Below are 22,723 nucleotides of genomic sequence, written 5' to 3'. Positions count from 1 at the left end.
AAAGCAATTGGAAAATGAAGCTTCTACCTGGTTAAAAGCAGAAAAATGACTGAGGTAGCTAATCCCGAATTCCTTTAAAGCAAATGTTACTCTCCATTGTGGACCTAGGCAACATGGTTCTATATTCCATCCACCAGTATTACTGTAAATAGCTGTCTTATATTACAAACAGGTGAAAGAAAGCTAGATTACTTGTATTTCTTTTAGTGCTACTTTGTAATATGAGTAGGAACTCATCTGCACCAGTTACTTTTGTAAGTTAATGTTGATGAATTACCCCTGCTACATAGATCTATTATTGTCATGTTGTTTATCCTCCCCCAAATGTATATATAAATAGAAACATTTTCATGGAAATGTAAAAGAGAGAATATAAACATGATAGCTGTTCGACAAACCTGTAATTACATTTTTAAAAAATGGTAAATTAAGACCTTTTAATTCTGTAAAAAGGGTTTATAAAATAGGAAATGAGATCTAGTTTGATCACCTACATTGGCTAAAGCCATTCCATTCACTAGTTTATAATCTGAACTGTTGTTTTAGAAGAAATTGATTTTTTGATTTAGTGCATTTTGGTTGGTGACGGAAAATGTGCAAAGTGCAGATGTCCCATTAGCTTTGCCTGTATGTGTGAATATTAGGAACTGAGAATAAATTTATGTTTTAATTAAAGAATGGATATAAATAGGGGTTAAAAAAAAACTTATGGCATTACGTCCTTCCTCATAATTACTTGCTTTTGTTCCTTTTTTGTCTGCCACTGGTAAAATATGCCCAAAAGGTTTTGCCTGCTGCAGATGTAATCGATTGGTGCAATATTCTTCTTGTGATTATGGTGTGGATACATAAATCTGCAGAAGTAATTTAACCGTCAATAACCGTAGCTGATTTGGTGGGGGGAAAAATGCAGGACAGCCAAAATAAGCGGGCATAATCGATTGGTGGGTGAAACTCATTCGGGAGCAAAAACTTTCTGGCCATAAAACGAGTAAGATCCAAATCGTGCATTAATTCAACATATTCTAGGTCCTGACGACGTAATTCAACTACATGGGCGTGCATGCGAGACCAAAAAGTAGTTGGCGCTGGCCTGTGGTCGTCTATGTGTTGGTTAAATAATTTTCCCCTCCGACGTCGGTTTATTGTCTATAGTATACCAGGGACCAGGTCTCCTTCCCCTACAATCCACACTAACAGCTCTTCTACAAAGACAGCCTCGTCGCTACAGTAATTGGGACTAAGGTAAACCTCGCCTTCGCTGCCCTCCTGGCAGTGGGCCGATCTCCGTGACGTCACAAAAGGAAAGGAAAAGACCGGCATTCTATGGAAGCCGGAAGCTTCAGGTCGCGGTGAGGACTGCGAGATGGGAGGGGTCATGTGCCTTGAAAGCAGGCGTGAAACTAAGGAAGGCGAAGCCTGCCGAGAATTCTACCAGTCGTGGCCAAGGAAGGGAAGCGCTGGGAGCCCTTCTCCCTTCCGTTCCTTTTCTTCACCTTCCCCGGAGTTGGAAATCGGAATGGCAACAAGAATGTTGGGGCGGGGGAGTCACGGGCCGGGCAAGAAGTGCTTATACGAAGGTTACAGCGGTCGCGCTTTGCTCTGATAGAACGGGCAGGGTGGTTCAGTAGCGGATCCTTCTGGGAGGAATCCTGTGTTACCTATAGTGTACTTTCCTACAGGGATCCTGTATTGTTCGGTGTTCGGTCACAGGTAGCAGGTGGAGTTCCCCTGGAAAAAGTCTGTCTGTACGTGAGCGCTCCCCCAACGTCTTTCGCCTACACGAATCTTTGGCAAAATTCAGCGTTCGGCAGCTCACTCAGGACCTCTTATTGCTGCTACCGGGGCTGAAACATGGTCAAGCGGGCAGGAAAGAGAGCGAGAGCCCACGAGATGGAGGATCCTCTCTGTTGCTGCGAGTATCTCGATCGGAAGGGCCAGAGGAGCCACCTGGCGGCGTGTTTCTGCGAATGCGAGGACCTCGACGAGTGCTGTGAAAGGTACGGAGGGGGCTCCGCCTGAGAATTGCTTCAAGCTGGGATTTCGTTGGGGAGGAGGCAGGGGATCCGGCGCGGCTGGCATTTCGCGGGCTTTGAAGCGTGCTCTGGATCTACGCACGGTGAGACTGAGTTTAGAATATAGTCTGTTTTAGGATAGACCACAGATGCCACCACATGGCTTGTACCGAAGGTGGATTTTTTTAAAAAACGTGCCTTCCCATCCTAGCGCCTTTCTGACTCATTGGGTCTATAGTTCCCGTCCTTCTGCATAAATAACCTTGTCGACCAGGGATGCTGTTGCCTTGCTTATATGAAAGGTTACAATTTCAAAGGTTGCTGTGCCTGGTTATTTGGCTGCCTTTGCTTGGTCAAGCTGCAGGATTCCTAATTACCATGATGATTTATTGAAACAACCATCATTTGTGATACTACTAGAATCATGTGAAGAGTGCAATAGAAACAGAACAAGATAGAATCAAGACGAGGGAGAAGCTGATGAGGACAACTGGTGTCATATCAGGCAGTTAAAATGCCTGAAGAAAGAAAACTGTTTTGGGCAGGAATTGAAACACATGAGAAGCAGGAGTTTGTAAGTGGTGCCTCTAGAGCCAAGTTTCTCAAACTTGGCAACCTTAAGAAGTGTGGACTTCAACTCCCAGAATTCCCCAGCCAGCAATGCTGGCTGAAGAATTCTGGGAGTCGAAGTCCACACATCTTAAGGTCGCCAAGTTTGAGAAACACTGCTCTAGACCTTTCACACACTAAGACAGATATTCCATAAAATAGGGGATTTCTTTTCCTAGTGAAGAAAACCTTGCTGAATTCCTGCATTAGTTCTATCTTTTATGGGCCTGACTGAGAAATGATAGGACTGTGGCAATACAGAAGGATCTTTGTTTTCCCTCTAGGGTTAAAACTCAGTAATTGGTTTCAGAAGGCAAAAACCCCACACTACACTATATTTGCAGTCTAAGTTGATTATATTATCTTATACCTATCATATATAGAGAATTGTACCTCTTTACTATGCTGTCTGAATCATACATGTGCAGTCAGTGAAACACTTGTATGGCACTCTTAACACTACAGATTGCATATAAATCTTTTAAATAAAATAAATAAATACTTTTCCAGTTACCAATTATTCCTAATTAAAGTGACTTAAGACCCTACATGAGCCACATGAATTTACAGAAACAAGGGAAACAAAATCTTTAGGTAGCAGTAATTTAGCACAGGATAAACTCCCACCAGGGTTCTTGCTGATAGTGTGGATCAGTGTTCCCTGAGCCACTGCCCTCCAAGTGTGTTGGATTACAATATCCATTGCTGCTAGATTTGGAAGTGATGGGAGTGGTGGTCCAGCTCATCTAGTAGGTTGTGGGGCAGATATGTTGACATTTGTCATGTTTCCTCTGCTGGACTATGGCCTTCTCATCATGCTGGCATGATGAGTGTTGAAGACAGTTCTTGTGTGTGTTATATAAACAGAAACTTGTCCGGAGCTGATGATTGTCCAAAGCTTCTGCTTTTTCTTATGCAAACATGTCTTTAGAAAAGCCTGCTTATCTCCTGTAAAACTGGACTCTAAAGAGCTACCTCCTGCAAGCTCTGATGCAGTGCAGGTTAAAATGACAGAAGCCAGCACAAATGTATTTCTTGTTCTGTTTGGTCTGATATGAGCAGAATTTGTGCTTTTCCCTAACAGGTGGATGACTTGCAAATCTTTACCCCCTGGAATATTAGAGAGAATCGCAGACACCTTCAGGGATCGCTTCCGTTTCCCATGGATTAAGGGGGCTGTAAAGATTGATATCAGCCTCCTTCCGCCAGTCATCTTGCTTCCTTTCTTCCTTCACATAGCAGCTTTGCACTTCCTTTTGGCCCTCATCATCCTGATATTGCTTCCTATACTAGTACTGTGGTATTACTACCTCACACACAGGAAGAAGGGTCAGACCCTCTTCTTCTTAAGCCTGGGGCTATTCTCCCTAGGTTACATGTACTATGTGTTTCTCCAGGAAGTGGTTCCCCAGGGGCATGTAGAGTACAGTCAGGTGGCTCTTCTTACTTGTGGCTTAATCCTGATGCTTGTAGCCCTACATCGAGCCAAGGAAGACCCTGGCTACCTTCTCTGCCAAACAAGCAGTGACAAAGCACTTTGCCAAGGCAGCCGTAGTAATAAGTTCAGCAACAATGGTCTGGGCAGCCCCAGTGGGCTTTGCAAAGCACCTGCCTCTGGTGTTGCTGTAGACAGTAACACTGAGAGCCACTCCAGAACACTGGAAGCAGCAACAGGTCAGGGCACAGAGGACTGGTGCACCAAGTGTCAGTTGCTTAAACCAGCTCGAGCTGGGCACTGCCGAATATGTGGCAGGTGTGTGAAGAGACTGGATCATCACTGCATCTGGTACGTTCCTTAGAGTTTTGAGTTGGCTCTCATGTTTTGTCTAACATTTGTGTTGCTGTGGTTCTCTCTGAAATATTTTTCTACTTTTGGTTTTATCCATGTATGTAAGTAAGTGGTTCCACTGACCTATTATCTCTGTTGAACAGATTGGGCTCCTAAGTCCATATCTTTGGGCTTTCCTGTGCCCTTTATTAGTTGGGGAATTTCGGTCATGCAGATTTGCAGAGTTACAAATAGCAGTTTTCCCAGTACTACCTAAAAGTGGCAGAAGTGAAATACAAGACTTTCTGCATGTAAGTCAGTGTTTCTCAACCTTGGCAACTTTAAGATGTGTGGACTTCAAATCCCAGAACTGAAGAGTTGAAGTCCACACATCTTAAAGTTGCCAGGGTTGGGAAACACTGACTTAAGGTAAGTAGATCCAGTGGGCTGTGCATAGCATTTGCTAAGTTGGACAGTCTTTACTCAAGTTTATTTTGTAAAGACAAGGCAAAGTATTTGTTAAATAGCAAGCACACAGTCTTTCCGGATTAAATATAGATTACATTTATGCACACTTGATGCATAAAACCTGTTGGAATATAGATTATAAACAATTCTGGTCTCACCTTTCCTGATTGGTTGAGGCTGTTTCTGTTTCAACAATGCAGAATTTTTTTCCAGCAGCTACTCTTACGCGGCACAGCATGCTGTTCCTGGGTTATATTTATACAAGTGTTTTTTGAAACCCCCAAAAGAATTCTGCTTCCTTTTCTGATCTGAGACTTGTAGGTGCTCTTTTGTCCATATCAGTGAAGTATAGTTTGTGCATACTTTGTACTGTAAGCTATGATTAGACACTTATTTCAGATTTTAAAAAATGAAACCAAGAACTTAGGCCCTTTGGACTCTTTCTAAATCATGTTACCATAATGTCACATTTTCCCTTTGTTTTTTGGAGGATTAACAACTGTGTTGGAGAACAGAACCATCAAGCTTTTATCCTTGCTCTCTTCCTTTTTCTGCTCACTTCAGTGTATGGGATTTCTTTGACTTTGGATACCATCTGTAGGGGAAAAACCACCCTCAGTGCTCTGTTCTACTGCCCTGGTGTCTATGGAGAATACAGGTGAGAGAAATACTCATTAACTTGATAGGAAGGCGTACATTCTAGTGTTTGGTCCTGGGGATCATATTAGAATAATCTCTAAAGAGAAAATTGTAGGAATTCTATAGTTGATAGAAAGAGTCCATGTAATGATTTAATTTGCTCTTTTGCATGAGAAATGTTGCACTTTAATTAGGAAAATGTAATTGCTTTCCAGGGTGATGCATTGGGAGCTTAATGTTGCATACCCTTTCCTTCTGTGAAGGAAATTTCCCTTATCTCAAATGCCCTGGGCTCTTTTTGGCTGCTAGTGAGAGCTCTCATAACTTCTTTCTTGCCTTTTTAACTGAAAGGGGTATAATTCTCTACCTTCATGTATATGGGCTGTGCTTCCACAGTTGCTTGCACTTTTGTAATCTGTATTTGATGTGTTCCTGTTAAAATCTTGGGTTCACTTATCTATGGAGAAAAAAAAAATAAACCATTTATTTATAATCATTTAAATCTATCCTTCCTAAAGTAGTCATAGACATGTGTGCTAAAAAGAGTAAAATGATATTAACAAAAAGTAACCGGCAATAACATTCAAAGGACATCTAGCAAGGTAGCACTTGCTAGAATCCTTCTAAATAAGTTTTATATTAAAACAAATAAGGGAGCCAAGAATATCTCGTGTGGGAGAAGTGATTTCAGTGGCAGAGTCTCAACACAAATAATTCCATCTTGTATGCTGTTAGCATAATAACTGCCCCATCCCCATATTTAATCTAATGTGCATGGGGTTAGGTGCTTTAAATTACACATGTGGTTTACTTGTTACTGAAGTTTACCCGAAATAAGGGAATGCTCCAGGCTACCAATGGAAAATTATTTTCTTTCATGAACCTTTGCATTAAGCCTATATTAAACAGAATATTCTTGCTTTCTGTTTCTCACTTAGTTCAGCCCTGACATTCACCTGTGTATGGTACTGTGTCATTGTAACTTCTGGTATGGGCTACATCCTTCTTCTTCAGCTCTTGAACATCAGCTACAACGTGACTGAGAGGGAGGCTCGAATTGCGTTACGGGAGAATACTGGACGGAGGTTGTTATGGGGTATAGTGGTTGACATAGGCCAGTATAATCAAGGTTTTCTGTACAATTGGATCCAGTTTCTGACTTTGCGCTCACCTGATCTGCAGCAGTCCACTGAAGATGTTGTATGAAGGAGTTTTTATTTATTAACTTTATCATATGTATCTATAAGGCATCCTGGGCCTCTCATCTGCTGCTAGTGAAGCATGGAGTGTGAAGATCCTTTGAAGCCATATTGCAAGCTAGAACATCACTTTCTCAGAAACATGCAAATACCAAACACTTGGTAGGAAGACCTGGGTATGGCTGTGATTGCTTATATCCTTCACTTGATACCTGTTAGTTTCAAGTAAGGAAATGGAAATATAAAACAACCATCACAAGTGAAAGAAGTGGAGACCTCCCTGTTGTTTGATATGACCTTGGGGTTTTGGCATTTCCTTGGAGGCAGTTCATACATTCTGCTCTTGGGTCATTCTGTGACATATATGAATATATGAATCAGGCGATAGGATTATATGCTGGAAGTCATAGGTTGAGGGAGGCATAGTCTCACAGTTCCAACAATGAGTTGCCTTTAATTCATTGTTTCTCTAAATGAAGGGCAGCCCCCTACATCTCTTGACTCTAAAGATTCAGAAGAGGAGAATGTATCATATGTCAAGCCAAAGGTATTCAACTTCGAGCAGAAAATACTTCACATCACAAGTTTCCAATGTGCTATGCCAAATATGAATTGTGGAGGGGCAGGTTGATTCCAGGAGGGATCCTGATACACCATTTTCTTGTTCTAATTTTTCTGTTTGGGATTCGCCTTTGGATTCATGCCCCAAATTTAGCAGACTGCATACTTCATTTCATGCACTTGTCTGACCAAAAGATAGTTGTTATTATGGGATAATCGAGAAGAAGGTTCTCAGTGTCACTTAATCATGATATATTGTAGCAAAAATACTTGAATTTTTTTTAATTTTATTGTTGCAAATTCTGATCTTTGTTAATGGACTTGATGAATTAAAAAGGGAACTCCGCTCACTTTCATGCTTTTACCAGAAAACTCTACAATGTTGTACTCCTTAATATCTTCGTATTAGAAGAACTGAGATACATAAGTGCCTATAGGATGGGCTTTTTTTAAAGCTGTGATTTGCATGGCTGGGTGGTTTAGGGTTTTTCTTTTTAATACCATTACCTCCTTACTTAGAGAATATGGTTGCTTTTAATTAATATACTTATCCCTCACCTCCAAGATGGCTCATAATGAACAATTAAAAAGGCTGTTTTTCCATTTAAATTTAAACTGCCTAGAGTCACTGAGAGTCGGGTGGCATATAAATAAAATAAATAAACATTAAGTAGTTAATAAAAGCAAGCCCTTAAAACACTTGAATTCAAAATCATATCAAATCAGCAACTACTTTAGATTGAAAAAGAATACTGCAAATTGCACATGATTAAAATCACAGCTGATTATGGATCATCAGCTTAAACTTAGGTTCTTGTTTGAGGGCCTTATAAGAATCCATCAAACTGATAGTTTTAAACATTTTAAAACATGCAAGTGTGATTTGTATAAACTTCAGTTCAATCAAGTAGAAAAGGAAGCTGCAGTTATACTGAGAAAAATAGTTACTTGAAGGACTGGAGAGCGTACATTTCTTTTGTCTGGTGTAGAGATGACCATGTGCTAGATAATTTTTTGTAATTGATCTGGCATTTGCTAAAATTTGCTGTGGTTCTAATACATATGTAGCAACAGCAGCATTATTCCGAAGAAGATACTAACTCAGTTATGATAGGATTATGTACATAGTAAAGTCCAATAGTAGAAATTTATTGGGGGGGGGGGTTTACAATAGAATATATTTTTAAATAGTTTTATCTTGGCTACAATCATAGGGAGTAATTCACTTGCTGTTGTCAAGGAAGTTTTCTCCTAATGAAAAATTGTGCTATGTTTGCTCTGATCAATACCTTGGGGCCTATATAAGCTTTAGGTAGCACAATTTTCAAGTTGAAACAAATCTGTTTCATCTGCATTTGGCACACTGCTGGAATGTGAAAGATTAGTAGGACATCCATTAGTAGGATTTTATCTACAGCAGTTGCTACTTCTGGAGCTTGGTGCTAATGGGCAACCCACTTGCTGCTTTCATTCTATTGAAAAGGATCTGATTTTAAAACTTCAGGGTTTTTTAAATCCCGTCTGTCAGAATATTTAAGAAGAAATCCTCTAGTCCTCAGCAATTGTGCAGTGCTACGTAGAATAGATGCATATTTTGATAAGTATGTACAAACTGGAAATTAAAAAGGAAAGTTTTTCTTTCTGTGGTAATGATACGTACTCAAGACAAAATTCAAGTGAGCATTCCTGGGACAGACTAAAGGCTGAGCATAGTATCTTCCTGGGAAAATATGGTGTTCTTCTGAGTAGCTAGCTTGTAGCTAGAATTAAACTCCTTAATTTTTAAAAATACATTTAATTCCCAGGTTCTCTTTTTAATATTCACTTGAAATGGTAAATTATACAACATACTTAACAATCGAAAAAAGCTTCTAGATAGTGTAGGTAGTGCAGCTATAAATGAAGAAATAATTACTGATATATGTTTGAGAGGGTTTTTTCCCCCTCCTCAATGCACTAAAATGATCAATTTTGCCTCCATGTCCTCACCCTATACAATCTCAAAGAAGCTGACAAAAGATTCTTGCCTTGTGCTGTCAGGACCCAATGTGAAAAGGCTAGACACTGAAGATAAATATCTTGTAAAATGAAGGGATGTTGCAAGGAGCAATGGAATGCATTAACAATCCACATTAATCAACTTTTTAGCTTTCCTCAGGAAAGTTGAAACGATTACCTCCTGGGTGTCAGAAACATAACGCACAGTTTTCTGAAGGAAGTGTTGCTATGTAAAGGCAGTTTAATGTAGCTACAATTAGGCTAACTGAAAGAGATTTCTAAAGCATCTGTTGTGTATTGCAATGAAGTAGAATATAATACCATCTAGCCTTTTGCACTGAAGGGAATTCCGAAATTCTGAAACGGTTAAGATTGTATAATAGCATTTTCTATTTAAAATCTCTTCTGTGTTACTCAGTGAATTCTAGTGCAGAGGCTAGGGTGAATTTTTAAGGAGCAGACTTCCTGGGTTGTTTTTGCTGATCAAGATCAAATGCTGGTAATATGAAAGCCTTGCTGTGAGCCCATTGAGAAGCACAGGGGTACAAATAACCTACTGCTACTTTGTACTTTGTTTGTTTTTTAATCTGTTCAATCATGTCCAATTTTCAGAAACTGCCTGGACAAGTCCCTGCAGTTTCCCTGGCAAGGTTTTTCAGAAGTGGTTTGCCATTGCCTTCTTCCCAGGGCTGAGAGAAAGTGGCTGGCCCAAGGTCACCCAGCTGGCTTTGTGCCTAGATGGGACTAGAATTCACGGTCTCCCGGTTTCTAGCCTGATGCCTTAACCACTACACCAACTGGCTGTCTACTTTGCAATTATACAGTTATAGTTCCATTGCCACATATCCTGGCTATTTAACCATTTACTCCACTTCTTTAAAATGGCTTAAGTAATATATATTATATCTCAGTGGATCAACAGCATTTCAGACACACACGCACATTATTTTAATGGTGCTTTTTTCTTTTATACTAAATTAGTTTCAAGTGTCTTAAAAATAATTTGTGGTGAGAGTGTTTTTTATAGTAAGTAATAACTGCCTAACAGTCTGATGTCTTAAATGTTCTCTGATTTTAATCAAGTTATGAATGTATTTTGCCCTTGCAGGGTAGAATCAAAGTTTTTTTTTTCCTTATCATAAGTAACGATCGTTTCCCAAAATCTTTCTTCCATCTGACTGTACATGGAAGAACTTTAAGAAAACAGGACATTTGCCTTCTTGTTGGTTTACAATTCTTAGATTTTTTTTGACAGTTGGAATATCTGATGAATATTAAAAAATGGCTTCTATCTGAAATATTTGGATATTTAATTTTGAAATGCTTTACTATAAATTTGATTGCATATTATAGTAGTATTTATTTTTATAAGCTTAATGGTTGATATAAGTTAATACAAAGTTAAATGTTTAAAATGTATATAATCACTCAAATGAATAAAATAATAGAGACAGATTATTTCACCATTAAACACCATGATTTAATAAACCACAGCTACTATCCTTTTCAGTTTTGTTTTTTTTTACATTTTTTAAATCTGAAGCTGATGGGAAGATGGGTTAAATTTTATATTTATGCTTATCAGCCTAATTGCTAATAGGTTTTAGGGAACAGAGGGAATTCAAACAGATGCTTTGTACTCAAAATTTTTGAAGCTAGAGATAGAAAGTGTAATTATTACTAACAACGCAGTCAAAAGGTCATTTGAAAAAAATAAGGGTACTAATACAATAGGGAATTATTCCATAAGATTATTCTGCATGTGATTTCTTGTAACAGATGAACACATCTGCACTACAAATGGAATATCATTTAAAGTTGTCCCTATTTGTCCTTAAAGAATTAGCTATTATGTTTTGGAGGAAAAGCAAACTTGGGATGAGCATCAAATGGCCCTTTCGATTTAGAGGGCATTGGACTTACAAACTGATTGATTATATGCCATCAAGTTGTTGTCGATCTTTAGTGACCACATAGATAGAGAAGCTGAAGTCAATAATGGTTGGCTTGCCACAATCTAAGAAAAGATTCTCATACTGATATGTAGCTAGTAACCAAGGACAAACTGGCCTGCATTTTGCGAAGAGATTGGTGACTTCCCTGTGGCGCTGTAGATGTCGATGTGGAAGGAAGGAAGTCAAAACTAATAGCATTGAATTGCTTATAAATAAGTTCCACATTTGAAAGCGAAGTTACTGGCCAGAATTCGTATATTCTCGTTTCAACGTTTTCCCTAATAAAATTTAATACTCCAGCTTTAGAATTATTCCCTTGCTGTTTTTCTGTAGTCATAATTGTTGCTAGGGAGATTTGACCTTCCTGTTTCTGGTTATTATTAGCCATAGAGTGTAAGATTCCAACTGGAAGTTGAAGTGAAAAGCCAACAGTTGAGAAACTCAAATATGTAAAGCAGCAGCAGAATTTTGTAGCCAAGGAGAGAGACTGACAACTAGCAAATTCCCAGGGGCTTCAGAAGGCTGAAGGAGGAATGCATATGAATGTGAGAAACATGAATCTCTCTCTGGTGAACTCCTGATGCAATTGGTTCATTTAGCTTTGTAAAGCTGCTGGATGTGGTATTTTCTAAATGACTGGGTTATACAAACCCAAGACTATCAGCAACCTGTGCAGATGAGAAGGATGTCATTTCAACAAGTTATTAAGCATTATAAGGCATATACTTGGGTATCTAATACTGGAAGCTATTTTAAGCTGCCTACCAGATCTCTTTGTTTCCAAGCCCTGCCTTATTATCTGTATTGTTGTTCAAATGATTTAGTGATTGTTACTGAGCTTATTGCTCATGAGTAAGCAGAAGGCAAATAATAATTGGTAATTAATATAGCTAGACTTTAAAAAAAGAGAGCTAAATTTGGGGTATAGAAGTGACTATATCCTTATGGTAATTTAACATGCATCCTGAGTCTTTAAGTACACTGCATTTACCTCCTAGTTGGTGGAATATGGGCAACAGTATGTTGGCTCACCAGGAAGTCTCTAGATTACAGATCCTAGCTTGTGTAGAATAACATGAGTGTGCTTATAGTGAAATTAGGCTTTGGTTGTACTTATGGATACTGGCTAAAATGTCCTCTAGATTGACCAGTACTGTGTTCTTACAGTTAGGGAATTCTTCACCTATGTTACACAGTGCTTCTGTATTGACAGAATTACAAATATATTTAAAAGTAGTGTCTTCTCTCTATAAAGTAAACTAAATATATTAGCAGCAATTAAAGCCAAATGTACCCGTACCTGGAAATGATGTAAGAGGCATTAGAGATGAGTGAAGCTAAACACTCTCCTGTACCTAGTCTTTTGTGCTATGTGATTTTCTTCTGGCTAAACCAGCAGTTTTGGGGGGTGGGGAACAACTGTGACTCATGTGGGTAAACTATAGTGAAGCCTACTGACATGAACATCTGCAGCAAATTCAGATTGTTGAAACAACGAGGCACATGAAGACATCACGATGGAAGTTCTGCTCTTGCATACTTAAATCCCATGTACTTGAATGCAAGCACGTAAGTCACCAATTTTGCATCATGTTTTGACATTTCATGTCTGTAGTGGAAAGAGGGAATGGCCTTGAAGGACAGGAGGAAGAACCACTAGCAAGGCAATGGTCAGATAAAAGGGGACTGAGCACAGGCCAGGAAAGTAACTTGAATGAATGTCTCAGACAAGGCCCTCCTAGTCCACATGAAGATAAAGGGAAGCGCATTTAGACTTGCAAGATTATTATGATAGCTGTTGAGTGCTGACTTAAATGGCACTGGTTTTTTAGTCTGCTCTACCATGAAGGGCTGACAATTCCTGCTTAGGGCTTAGTTGTGTATTATCTCTTGCCATATTCTTTTGTTCCTTTCAAGCTCCCACCACCACCACCTTCGGTACAGAAAATGATACAGCTTGCAAACACAGACCATTTTTGAAAGACATTCCAGTGCAGAGACAACAGGATAGTTTGAAGATATTATGGGTAGATAAATCTGAAAAATTTTCTGAACTTTTCAAGGCTCCTGCTTGTAGGTTAAGGAATCACAGATGGCAAATCAAATCTGTCAATTCCATATCTTTGAAAAACTGGACAAACTAGGGTATCTGTTCCAGCTTTAAAATCAAATATTTCCTAAATGAGCTGGCCATCTGGAATCAATCAGTACAGTGATATTCTATGAATACCTCACATTTTTACAGCAGAGAAGTCTAGCAAAAAGTGGGGCATCTTAACTGTTGAAAAAGTGAACTAGAACCTAACACTGAATTATTGCTAACTTTATAATTAGGAACACTACCAGCACTTTTCAGCTGTTGGCTTATTTTTTCACCTATTCTGTAAACTGGATTTTCTCATGAACTGCAGTGTGTGGATTCAATAGTTTTTCAGTAGACTTGCTGGTTGATTCTTTTAGCAGCACAACAAAGTTTCAGCAATATAATACTGTAGATGAATTTCCAGACCTTCCATTACAGGAATTCTAGTTAGTGTGACCCATGCAGTAACGTAATGCATCATTAGTAGACAGGGCAGAAATACCTTAGGATATGAAAATAGGAGGGCTTAAATGTACCTTAGCTAAGAAAGTAAGCAGATTCTAATTCACTGTAATGAATGGCCACCTTAGAAATTGAAGATGGCAGTCTACTACATATTCTGTAACTTGTGTAGTATCTCTTGGATGACACAAATGTTCCTACTACATTTTCAGTTTGGATTTAAGGCAGATTTTTTAATACTGATCCTCCTTTGATTGCCCTGTGGGATGACCTCTACTGAGGAGTTTTTCCACAGCTTGAAGTTCTATTTACCACCGTATCCTTTTTGAACTAGGCTACTTAAGTGATTCTGGTTTGTTTTTTTTTTTCAGTATAAGGCTGATATAACTTGGGCTTATCTGTGTCAGTGGATCTTTTTTTAATCTATATATCACATACAGAGACTTTGTGAATCATTTAATAAGTTTAATTATAATATTTGGACAATTTTAGATGCAGTACAGCCAACCAACTTCTTCAGTAGAGAAAAAGCCCACATATACATTCAGGATATGATGGTTTATAGTAATTAAAACATGAATATAAAATGGTATATATAAGATTATATTAATCATCTCAGCTGCACCAAGCATTTGAACTATAACTCCTGAAACCTACTGTCTGATAACTGGCAGCATATTAATTATAAATTTTCCTATAGCAATTTTCTGATACAGTCCCAGAATAGCCAAACTTTCTATCCCAAACTGACAGAGTAGTCATATTCAACTACCAAAAAATTTGGGATAGTTAAATATGAAAGCCAGGACCAACAAGCACATTATATGGCTGACAGTAAAATAATCTTTGCATTGCTGATGGACAAAAAACCCCTCCATACCTTTAAAAGTGCATACTTAAACTGAGTAATCCCCAAGCATTTTATAAAATTATGATCTGGTTTTATGGTATGTGTGATACTAAAAGTAAGGACATTATCTAGAAGGGAGGAAAAGTTGTTCAGAAATGAGAAGCAAGATTTCTGCTGCAAACTTAATTATACTGATGTTAGTTTTTTCTATCAATTCTGGACTCCCTTTACAATTACATACAGCAGGATTGAAGCTACTTCCCTTGATAACATAACATAAGATCTTATGTTATTACAGGGCATGGAAGTGTATTCCAACCATGTGGAAACTGTCTCGCCAGCAGCTAAGGACAAGACTACGCACAGCTAGTATTGGTTAACTGGTTGTTTTTGAATTTATATTGCAGCTGTTTGGGATAGACGACAAGAAATGTCTTGATGTAGATGTATGTAAACAGCAAGGACCATCACTATGTTAACACTGTGGATTCTCAACAGCTGTACTGCAAAAGACAAATTCTGATCTTAAGGCCAATTCTGATTGCAAAGCAGACATTCAGTACGAATTCCCTTGCAAACCAAAGATGCTGTCACATTGTTGATAGAAGGAAAAAAGGCACATAGAGATGAGTTTACTGAAATGGTGCTACAGAGTCAGTCTCAGCTAGAGGATTTGTCACATGAACATTTTTTTCCTCCAAGTTCCATTTGTCCTCTGGGCTGAAATCCTTCTGTCATGCTTGGAAATCTGGCAAAATTTCAGCTACTCTCTTTCTTAGCTTTCCTAGTCTTTCTTCTTTTTCTCTTTCCTCTTTCATCTCTGCTGGGTACTGTTGCCAGGCTCTGAAAGCAAGTAGTATCATTCTCCTGTATCACACAAAGTGTAAGAGAAAAAAAAAAAGGCAGTAGAATTGTAAGCAGGTATGCATATGTTTATTAAAACTTTTTTTTCATTATTCTCATACTTGCCCCACACTAAGCAAACAGCTTTAAAAAATAAGCTATTACTGTTGAGGCAGATATGATTATGAAGTAATGTACTATTTGCTCCTTACTCTTTCAGGTATTGAGCATGTCAGTTTGATAGGGAATTTCCCTAGAGAAAATAGATGCTAAATGTCACTAGTCTCTAGACAAATAGTCTGTTTATGCTCAGAAATCACAGTATCTCATTGTTTTCAATTATTATAAAAGGTATTGAAAGTTCTTCTCTATCCATGTAGAGAACTACTTGCCAAGATTTTATGTGTAGAACGGTATCTCAAACATAACAGCTGACTATTGACTGCATCCAATGTACTATAGATTCATGAAAACAAAATGAATGTTTGCCAAGGTCCCATGTAATCCACCATTCTCTGTGTTACATAATGGCCAAACAAATGTGTACAAGAACCTCACAGATAGGGATGGGAGGGCCATAACTCAATAGATACCACCACAAAACTTTAATTCTTACAATATTCATCATGGAACATACTCCTAATATTGTACAGATTTTTTAAATTATTAGGTTGCATTTCACTTTTTCTCCCAAAGATATATTATTGTCACATCTTTCTATCCCTGTGAGATAAATTTAAACAGAGAATGAGCTTTGTGGCTCGGTGAGGATGTGAACCTGGATTTTTCTCAACTCAGTCTATCACTGATAGATCACCCTGGCTTCCAAAATGTCTTTATGCATAGATGCCTCTCTTCCATCTATGACTTTTATCTATAGGTTTTTTAAGGCTAAGTGATAGTCAAATAGACTGAGGCATGCACTTGGTATTCTCTATTGTTTGGTCTGAAAATCCTATACACCCCTTTCTTTTTAATTCTAAGATTTAAAAGAAAAGGATTTGGAATTCATCTCTATGTTTTAACACATTTTTTTTCCTGAATGGTAAGATTCTGATTTTATCCACTCAAAAATCAGCTGGTGTTATGATTAGCATAGAGTGAAGCCCATATACTAGTAAAAAGCATCTACTGTTAGGCACATACATAACAAAACATTAAACATACTGCGTTTCAAATTGGAATGGGCCTTCCAAATAACATGAAGCAAATTTGTAATAAGTAAAATGAAATAACCTCAGCACTTTGCAAGAAACACAAAAGCTCAATACAGTACAATTTGAGTATCAACCTTTTATTTGGATAAACTCTATTTACCTGTAATTTTTACACATCTAAGTGAGTGACAGTATTTGTCTGGCCTTTTCTTGAATTGGAAACTAATCAGAGTCAAACCTGAGACATCCAGAGAATTCCAAAGCTGTAGGTTAGATCAGGAATTCAAAAAACATCCCAGAAGGCAGTGCTACCGTCACAACAAAAAGTTCATGGCTGTGTCCAGGAAGACACTTAGTGTTTGTACAACTCTAAGGGAACTTTATTTACTTTTTAAGTCTTATACAGTGGGGCAAAAAAGTATTTAGTCAGCCACCAATTGTGCAAGTTCTCCCACTTAAAAAGATGAGAGAGGCCTGTAATTTTCATCATAGGTATACCTCAACTATGAGAGACAAAATGGGGAAAAAAATCCAGAAAATCACATTGTCTGATTTTTAAAGAATTTATTTGCAAATCATGGTGGAAAATAAGTATTTGGTCAATATCAAAAGTTCATCTCAATACTTTGTTATATATCCTTTGTTGGCAATGACAGAGGTCAAACGTTTTCTGTAAGTCTTCACAAGGTTTTCACACACTGTTGCTGGTATTTTGGCCCATTCCTCCATGCAGATCTCCTCTAGAGCAGTGATGTTTTGGGGCTGTCACTGGGCAACACGGACTTTCAACTCCCTCCAAAGGTTTTCCATGGGGTTGAGATCTGGAGACTGGCTAGGCCACTCCAGGACCTTGAAATGCTTCTTACGAAGCCACTCCTTCGTTGCCCAGGCGGTGTGTTTGGGATCATTGTCATGCTGAAAGACCCAGCCAATGCCCTTGCTGATGGAAGGAGGTGTTCACTCAAAATCTCACGATACATGGCCCCATTTATTCTTTCCTTTACACGGATCAGTCATCCTGGTCCCTTTGCAGAAAAACAGCCCCAAAGCATGATGTTTCCACCCCCATGCTTCACAGTAGGTATGGTGTTCTTTGGATGCAACTCAGCATTCGCTCTCCTCCAAACACGACGAGTTGAGTTTAGACCCAAACGTTCTACTTTGGTTTCATCTGACCATATGACATTCTCCCAATCCTCTTCTGGATCATCCAAATGCTCTCTAGCAAACTTCAGACGGGCCCAGACATGTACTGGCTAAGCGGGGGACACGTCTGGCACTGCAGGATTTGAGTCCCTGGCAGCATAGTGTGTTACTGATGATGTACTGGGACCTTTGTTACTTTGGTCCCAGCTCTCTGCAGGTCATTCACTAGGTCCTCCCATGTGGTTCTGGGATTTTTGCTCACTGTTCTTGTGATCATTTTGACCCCACAGGGTGAGATCTTGCATGGAGCCCCAGATCGAGGGAGATTATCAGTGGTCTTATATGTCTTCCATTTTCTAATTATTGCTCCCACAGTTGATTTCTTCACACCAAGCTGCTTGCCTATTGCAGATTCAGTCTTCTCAGCCTGGTGCAGGTCTACAATTTTGTTTCTGGTGTCCTTTGACAGCTCCTTGGTCCTGGCCATAGTGGAGTTTGGAGTGTGACTGTTTGAGGTTGTGGACAGGTGTCTTTTATACTGATAACAAGTTCAAACAGGTGCCATTCCTACAGGTAACGAGTGAAGGACAGAGGAGCCCCTTAAAGAAGTAGTTACAAGTCTGTGAGAGCCAAACATCTTGCTTGTTTGTAGGTGACCAAATACTTATTTTCCACCATGATTTGCAAATAAATTCTTTAAAAATCAGACAATGTGATTTTCTGGATTTTTTTCCCCATTTTGTCTCTCATAGTTGAGGTATACCTATGATGAAAATTACAGGCCTCTCTCATCTTTTTAAGTGGGAGAACTTGCACAATTGGTGGCTGACTAAATACTTTTTTGCCCCACTGTATGAAGACTGTTGCTCAGAATTTTTTCTCTATTATGATAAATGAATGTAGAGTTTCCTGATGAAGTTTTGATACATAAAATGGACTGGACTTCAGTTACTAAAACTTAATTCTTCCCCACCATGGGAATGGTTTCATTATTTTCTCTGCCAAATTTATGCAATGGCTGGTGATTCTCAGTGTATGTATCAAATGATAATGAGAATAAATGTATAGTAGAGATGCACTTCCACATTGTGTTATGCAGAAGTTAAAATTTAACAAAAGCACTGAATTCAATAGATACCTTTGAATAACACTGCATTGCTAGGAGTATCAACTTTCTGTAGAGCAAAAGATGGGCAGAACAGCAAGTAGTAACAGCCAAGAACCTCAGAACATTACTAGAGTGATGGAGGGAAGATAACCAGATTTTCTCTATCTGGTATGGCTCATTCTATTTAGTGGTATAGTTACATTATTCTCTGGATGGCTTACCACATGAAGTGATAAGTTGCATCTAAATTACATATCATAGTAACATGATTTGCATCTTGTTTCCCAGGATACAGAAGCATTAAAATACACATACATGCATACACATACACAATGTTCAGATGATTCCAAAGAACATAAAGAACAAGGAACATACTGCATAGTTCTTGCAATAAATACAATCTAAGTGAAAGCACATTTAGTATATTCATGTTTACCTATTGTAGTATTGATCTGCAGTCTTTTGTTTTTCCCACAATGTACTTTTCTCCTCATTCACCAAATCAAGCCAAGCCCCAAATAACTTCTTCTTTAGGGCGGTTTCATGGACTTTGCTTGCACTCTCTTCCAGAGTAAGTATATAATCCCTATACTGGGAAAGAAGCCCAAGGAAAGGAAAAAGGTATCATTCAATTATGTCTATATTTTACACAGCAATACAACAACACAACCAGGTAGATGAAGCAAATATTTTGGTGCATGTGTCAGAGGAAAAAACGCTCCCTCAACTATGTACAATCGTGAATATACATTGTGAATGTACAATTCAGCATGTGGTACAACATATAAAAATCCTTTACACTAGCATCTCTTAAAACTTTCCAAGACAATGCTTTTTTTGAGGAGGGGAGGAACTAGGATTGTTCTCCCGCCACTGAAAAAAATGAATATTTAAATAAAGAATATTATTAGAACTTGTTTCATATTCTTTTATACTCAATACACTGATTATAAATCTTAATGGGATATATGAGTCTGCATGTCAGTACAGGGGGTCCTTGTTTAACAATCACTCAGTCAGCGACTGTTTAAACTTATGACAGCACTGAATGAGTGCTAATTACAACCAGTCCTTGGAGTTCCGCCTGTCGCAGTTTCCCCACAGTCATGTGATCATGATCTGGGCTCCTGGCACCCAGCTTGCGATTATGAGATTGCAGCGTCCTCCAGTCACATGATCACAATTTGCAACCTTCCCTGCCAGCTTTCCACAAGCAAAGTCAATGGGGAAGCCAGCAGGAAGTCAGAAGTCGTGGTCATGTAAGGTTCTTGCTTAATGACCTATGCGACCCTTGCTTAACGGCAGCAACAGGGACTGCATGCACTACAAACGTGTTGCATAGCAACAGTAATTCCGATCCCAATTGCTGCTGTTAATCAAAGACTACCTGTATATTTAATTAACATCTGGAATGAGAATTGTTAAACGAATAGCATAATGTTGATGTAAATGCTCAGCTTGATTCAATATTTGGTCTTGACCAACTGTAGTGACTGCTGAAAATCCATTTTCACAAAGAAGGAAAATATAGTAAGACCCTCAATGTCTTTCCACCTGAAAGCTCACATTCTTTGTGAACTTTCACTTTCATCCAAAAACCTTGCAGTAATGGATTTGTCTTCCATCTGCTGTGCATCTTCAGGTTATTCAAGGAATACTAGTGTTTCAAGGAACACAATTTAAGAAACACTGTTCTACGTTCCCTCCCGCTCCACCCTACACAAACTTTCAATAACCTTTGTCCCATGACAGCCTGTTGAGACCTTTAATATCCCACATTCTTGCATAGTGTCTATCTACAGAATGCAATTAGGTACCATGTCAATGCAGTAGATAGATAAGTAAGAAAAGAGACTTCATGGTTACAGCCCAGAATAAGTGCAGCACTATATCATCATATTATCATCATCAGAGTTACAAGAATTGGGGGAAATCCTGAAGGTTGGTCAGACTCATTTTAATCTATTCATTACTCCAAGTTACTGGCCTTCAGTCTAGATTAGACTAGATTCTCTTAGAAAATGCCTACAATTACTTTTTTTTTTTTTAAAGCCCTTCCTCTTGCTCACCTTTATCCAGCTCCTGAAGGACCTTCTAAGCAATTGACAGAAATAAAGCTCCTCAGCCTGAGCTATTTTCCTAGAAAGGATCTCTTGCATATGATGAAGCCATGCGAGAAGACACTTCTGCTGCAACCTGGTACAGTGATGCCTTTGTGCAATCTAAATTCACAGAACAAGACAAGACATGGTTACTCATACAAACGGATGCAAGGAAGCCCCTGTAACTAATTTGTCATTGAAACACCACTGACCAGGCCTTTTTATTATGATCAAGGCACATAAGTTCCCATGGCAAGCACATTTTTTCATTTTTCATTTCATTTCAACTTTGTAGTCTGACAGCACAATTACATCTTCACTTATTTTAGCTGGAAATATGTCTAGAACTGAGGGGTTCATACGTATACTTGATATGTGGGCATGTGAGTGCTGAGAGCGATTATTTCTTACATTTAATTCAGAAAGTTCAGATATTAAAAAAACAGCTCAAAACAGCATTAAGTAAAATATTCATTTAAACACCAACTTAAATGTTAATAAATGAGCTCTATAGCACCTATTTTTGAAATAATCACCCCCTATAAACCTTTCTGCAAATGTCCACAACGTGCTCTCACAGTCTGACATTTGCCTATTGACCCAAAAAGTTTGGAGACTCTAACTGTAATACTAATTATTTCTGTATTGCTATTACATTTTCCCCTTTCTTTTAAGCTGGTCTTTAGATGTTTTGTTGGAAACAAAGGATTTTTTTAAAGCCTTGACCATCAAGGGTGTATAAACTAGACATAGGGAGGGGTTGCTTCCTGCTGGGTTGGCCCATGCTGGATCAAGTGAAACAGAGAAACCTTGGTTTGATGAAAAAAAGCCTTTCACTCTGCAACAGTTCACACACTGGAAAACAGCAGAGGATTCATCTTCACAACTTTTTTTTTTCAAGATGCCCATTTTTACTCTAGTTCTTACCACCATATTTTCTTCAGATTGTTCTATAAGTCTTTTCCAGGGTTCTAACCCCTGCTTCTTGAGCAGAACCTTAATATAATGGTCTTCAGCTTTGGATAAAAGTTGCTGTTCTCTCTCAAGCCTTCTCTGTTTTTCCAGTTCTTTCTGTAATTAATAAATCAGAAGAGCATAGTTTAGAGGATTTGTACAGTTCATTAAGAATATTAATATAACGGACAAACAAGCATACCATTACTCAGGTGCTCATTGTTGTCTTCTTTATGAACTGTGGGAAATGGAGATATTGCTAATGTCATGGTCATCTACCTGGCTCCAAACGTCACTGCCGAAAGCATCTCCTTCATGCCAGTCTGCATTATTTTGAATGGACCATCATTTTTTTTTTCTGTTAGGGACTGCGCGCACAGCATGACCTCTGCGGTTTCATGAATATCATGTTTGGGAAGCTGCAAAACCTCAGGCATCAGCATTTTGAGCCTCAGGGCTCCCAGGCTTTGTTTCCACCTCTTGTTGTTGCTTCCTCTATCTATCTACTATCTACTCCTGTCAGCTTAAAAAAGACTTAAAAAAAAAGCAGTAGCAGCAGCTTTCACTTGCTTTGCCCTTTCCTTCTAGACAGGGTAAGATTGAGACAGCAAGGGCATCAAATGACAGTGGTGAGGAAGTCACCCGTTCATGCATCAGGAGGTCCATCTGAGGGCATACTGCCCAAACATTCCTCCCAATCTGCCACCAACAATGAACTCAGTCTAACATCAAAACCACTCAGAAGCTTTGTATCATCTGAGTAATAATGCCAGGCTAGCTTACTTCTAGAACACAGGGCTGTGGAT

The 22,723-nt window shown here is 38.7% G+C and overlaps 2 protein-coding genes across 6 annotated transcripts in view; one reads left to right on the top strand and one right to left on the bottom strand.

Moving 5' to 3' along the window:
- Window positions 1-1,391: 1,391 nt before the first annotated feature.
- Window positions 1,392-10,741, top strand: ZDHHC23 (zDHHC palmitoyltransferase 23). 3 transcript variants are annotated; one of them, XM_007431730.4, is made up of 5 exons: window positions 1,392-1,580; window positions 1,683-2,000; window positions 3,709-4,410; window positions 5,351-5,518; window positions 6,438-10,741. In XM_007431730.4, exons 2-5 carry the CDS (start codon window positions 1,855-1,857, stop codon window positions 6,703-6,705), a joined length of 1,284 nt encoding a protein of 427 aa, XP_007431792.1. In that variant the 5' UTR covers window positions 1,392-1,580; window positions 1,683-1,854; the 3' UTR covers window positions 6,706-10,741. The 3 variants fall into 3 exon arrangements, with proteins under 3 accessions (XP_007431792.1, XP_025024664.1, XP_025024665.1); XM_025168896.2 differs by having other exon boundaries at window positions 1,392-2,000; XM_025168897.2 differs by having other exon boundaries at window positions 1,392-2,000; window positions 6,443-6,694.
- A 3,460-nt stretch (window positions 10,742-14,201) lies between these two features.
- The window catches only part of CCDC191 (coiled-coil domain containing 191), a 32,597-nt gene continuing 24,075 nt past the window's right edge, over window positions 14,202-22,723 (bottom strand). For 2 of the 3 annotated variants that reach the window (XM_007431729.4, XM_088140756.1), the window contains 4 exons: window positions 21,891-22,034; window positions 20,931-21,083; window positions 19,298-19,452; window positions 14,202-15,474 (listed from right to left, as the gene is read on the bottom strand). In XM_007431729.4, the coding sequence (XP_007431791.1) occupies window positions 15,342-15,474; window positions 19,298-19,452; window positions 20,931-21,083; window positions 21,891-22,034 (585 nt within the window). In that variant the 3' untranslated portion in view covers window positions 14,202-15,341. The remainder of the gene's footprint in view (window positions 15,475-19,297; window positions 19,453-20,930; window positions 21,084-21,890; window positions 22,035-22,723) is intronic. The other variant, XR_015796118.1, reaches the window with a different exon arrangement.

The sequence above is a fragment of the Python bivittatus genome, unplaced genomic scaffold (genome assembly GCF_059951505.1).
Source record: "Python bivittatus isolate LINGU-HERP-01145 unplaced genomic scaffold, Pbiv_v1 ctg000340_np1212, whole genome shotgun sequence".
NCBI classification, from domain to species: Eukaryota; Metazoa; Chordata; class Lepidosauria; order Squamata; family Pythonidae; genus Python; species Python bivittatus.
This window is presented reverse-complemented; position numbering and strand designations above follow the sequence as displayed.